This window comes from Phoenix dactylifera, chromosome 7 (genome assembly GCF_009389715.1).
Source record: "Phoenix dactylifera cultivar Barhee BC4 chromosome 7, palm_55x_up_171113_PBpolish2nd_filt_p, whole genome shotgun sequence".
Taxonomy (NCBI): Eukaryota; Viridiplantae; Streptophyta; class Magnoliopsida; order Arecales; family Arecaceae; genus Phoenix; species Phoenix dactylifera.
In genome coordinates, this window is record NC_052398.1 from 12,076,355 (window position 1) to 12,080,118 (window position 3,764).

The window sequence follows — 3,764 nt, forward strand, 5'->3', positions numbered from 1 at the left end:
CCTAACGGAGAAGGCTTCACCATGCTTACTGTTAAGTGGAATAATTATTAAGGGGCAAAAAATAGTATTGGATCAGTTCCAACACTAATTTGGATTCTGGTTTCTGAGTTTGTCTGCTTGTTTAAAACTCTTCTTTTTTATTTTTCACTTGCTCACTCAAATGGTATCCTGTGGTAGGGTAACAAAAGAAAAAAAAAAGGAAAAAAAACAGACAAATGGCAACCATCTTTTCTCTTCTAGTTTTTTCTAAAGCAAAAAACGTAGCTTACCAGAAGAAACACAGATTTGTTTTCATATATATATATGTTTCATAAGCTAGTCCACAAGATCAATAGCGTTTCACCCATAGTCTCATGTAGTAAACAGGAAAAAAACAGAAGAAAAGGAGAAGGAAGGTACGTAGAGGGTTTTTTTACCATGACGGAGAGCGGCGAGGCATACATGCAGAAGGAGAAAATGGCGGCGGCAAAGCCGCAGAAGAGTCTGCGGGTCTGGCCATGGAGGATGAGGAGGGAGACGAGGGCGACTGCGGCGAAAACAGCGACCACGAGGGCGAAGAGGCCCAGCATCTTGGATCTCACCTTCTGGGGCGCGTAGATGATGAAGACCACCACATACACCGCCTCGATCACCGCCCCCGCGCCGTTGATCGTCGACACCAAGATGTTGTTGGGTGACACGAACGGCAGCCCATACCTTCACACGAAGAAGTCGAAATTGTTATTTTAAATTTTTTTATCTCCTAAATTTTAGTTATTTTAAATATTTTAATTTTTTTTGAGATATCTTTTTTAAAAGAGTCGTGACTTTTTGAAAGTGAACATTGATTTCTGAAAAAATATGGTGTTTTTGGGGCGCTTGAGGCATCTAGTGAGGTTATAACCAAGGCGCGTCAATTGCTAGGTAAAAACTATTTCCAACGGAAATGAAGTCAGGGAAGAGGAAGTAACCATCTACCTTCCTCCTTCACATGAAAGTTGGTCAACAACTTGCAAAGAGACCAGCCTTTAGGTTGTCTGGAATCAGTTTGGTTTTATTCAGGCTGTTTGAATTTGTGCAACAAGCTATTTGAACAAGCAGATTTTGCAGTTGTATCTTGAGCAAAGATCTTTTGGACTGCAATTTTAATGGACGGCTATCAAACGAGATGGTCTATAATATGGTCCACGAGCATGCACCATATCATTCATGACATGCGTTGTTTGATAACCATCAATTTTATAGTGGCGGTCATCAAGGGCTGAACAACATTCTATGATACAGTCTATCCATCGTTGGATCACCCACTGCATAGATCTCAAAATGATTGATAGATGATCCAATGGTGGATGTGGGACAAACAAAATGATTCGCACCACAGATGCACCACAAAATAGGGATATAAAGTTTTTTTTTTTTTTTTTTTATATGAACTGACTATTGTTTAGGCTCAATTCCGCAACAAAAGAAAGTGTTTTGAATTTGATTTTCAATTGAATGGTTTCATTGAGCCACCTAGGCAAACTTTAACTACTTTCTCTATCAAAAAAAAAAAAAAAAAGAAAGTATGCTCAGCTTTAATCTAGGCATCTACAAGCGTTTTGTCTTGCACATACCCAAACTATGGTCCCATTCAATAAATGGCACAGCTCTGACGAACCAAGCTAGTTACAACTCAGTGCTATTTCATGTGAGTGGTAAAAAGTTTGTCCATCTTTACCTTATTCGTTTTTTGGCAATTGCAATCATTGGCACATACAACCTAGATCAGAGGCCATATTCCATTCATCCACATAAGCTCACATATAACGTACCAAAATCTAGCCCTGTTTGTGTGTGATAAGTACTTTGGATATATTTCTTTAATAAAAAAAAGGCCAAAGAAAACCACCCAAATTATATATTTTCCATGGCAGGTGACAGGCTATAATTGCAGCTCTCAGGAAATGGCCAAGCTCATGTGAAGCAAGCCTGCTGTACGTCCAAATCCCCACTTGCTGTGCTTGTCGGGTAATTAATGTATCGTTTTTCTATATCCGTTTCTTTATCTTTTTTCGTTAGATATTTCGATAGATTTTAGGATGAAAACAAGCTTACCAAGCGGAGAGGAGGCAATTGAGCAGGGTCATGTTGTACGGTACCCCCGAAAAATCCTCTATTAATTTCTTTTTTATAATCCTCCGGAATGTGACACTGGAACAAACATGGTTCAAGAATGTTAAGGATTCCCATCTAATCATATAATCTATCAGGAAAAGAAAGAAGAAAAGCCAGTTATTGCTGTTAAAATCTATGTATATGATCTATTTAAGAGCCTTTTGTCATCATCATCATCATCAAAAAAAGAAAAAAAAAAAGAAAAAAAATCCATCCAAGAGCCTTACTCAAAACTAATCAAAAAAGAAAGATGAACCATGGAAAGAGGAAGGAAAAAGGTAGGCGAAGATTTTGCTCCGATGCAAGCAAATACATCAAATATGCAAGAAAACGATACTCATCTTCGAAGAAAACCAAACGGAGACCGAGCAAAGGTAGGAAGGTTGGATTATTGGAATGAATGGGTAACAAAAAAACAAGAACAAGAAAATGAGAGAGAACACTGGAAAAAACAACAGGGGAAAAGAGATTGAATACTTACATGGGAGACAAGAAGAGGAAAAGAGCAGTCGCATTCCCTGCGCAAAGTTACATAAATCACACTCTATAATGCCAAAAGTTAGAAAGAAAAGAAAAAAAAAGAGCAGTTATGATCACTAAAAAGGGCAGAAGGAGGGAGAAGAAAAAGAGAAGACCCACCAAAGATCCCAAACAAGAAATGCAGCACACTCATCTTGCAAGGGTGAAGACTTAACCACAGAACTATAGCGAACTTTTTTGGTGGTGGTTTTAACTTCTCTTGGTGGAGTTCATAACTATAGCGACAGGGAGCTTGTTATTGAATAAGTTCTCATCCATAATAACCAGTGGATATAATGTAATTTCCTTAGAAAGGATTACAGCTCTGCGCAGTGAATGCGTTTTGTTTTCTTGCCTGTTTTCTTTTCTGAAAAAAAAATTGTCGTAAGACCTTTTTTCAACTGCTACAGGGGAGAAACAATGTGTAAACCAGAAGCGTTTCCATGTACCGGCAATGCAATACCGAGAAACAGACCTAACCCAGAACGATTTCCAAATACCTGCAATGTAATTTTTGTACCTTTCTTTATCTTTTGTTTTTTAGACATAAGGGTGAAGGCTACACCTAGCAGTGCTGAGTAGGTGTGGTTTGGAAATCCTTACGGAGTGCAGGGCTTGCGGTGCAGAGGAGTCAGTGGACCATATGCTATTCCAGTGCATATGGGCGAGGTGGACATGGCAGTGGACAGAGATCCCGGAGGAGGCTTGGCGTGAGAGGCCACTTTTCCTACAGATGATACGACAGTGGTTAGCCAATCCTTAGACATATCAGGAGGTCATCAGAGCGACTTGCACAACCCATCAGATCTGACTAGCAAGGAATGCTCGCACCTTCGGCGAGCGCAGGATGTCGCCGAGGTTTGTTGCGGAGACCGCTCGAGTACTGGCAATGGAGTTCAGACCCAACCTTCCTTCAGATATACCTTTGATAGCTCGGAACACCTGGGGTTCCCTCTCTGCTCAGGCAACTCCTCGGATGGTGTTTTTCACCTGGGAGCCCCCACCCCAAGCTTTCTTAAGATCAACTTTGACTGGTCGGTGCTGGATGGAGGTACGCGAGGCGGTACGAGTTTTGTTATACGGGACCCTCACTTCAGAGTAGTGGCAGC

At 40.6% G+C, this 3,764-nt stretch overlaps 1 protein-coding gene across 1 annotated transcript in view; it reads right to left on the reverse strand.

Moving 5' to 3' along the window:
- Window positions 1-2,941, reverse strand: part of LOC108511896 (bidirectional sugar transporter SWEET1a-like) — a 4,949-nt gene extending 2,008 nt beyond the window's left edge. The window contains exons 1-4 of the mRNA XM_039128319.1: window positions 2,776-2,941; window positions 2,618-2,654; window positions 2,077-2,172; window positions 417-696 (exon numbers count right to left, since the gene is read on the reverse strand). Of these exons, the coding sequence (XP_038984247.1) occupies window positions 417-696; window positions 2,077-2,172; window positions 2,618-2,654; window positions 2,776-2,809 (447 nt within the window). The 5' untranslated portion in view covers window positions 2,810-2,941. The remainder of the gene's footprint in view (window positions 1-416; window positions 697-2,076; window positions 2,173-2,617; window positions 2,655-2,775) is intronic.
- Between the last annotated feature and the right edge of the window lie 823 nt (window positions 2,942-3,764).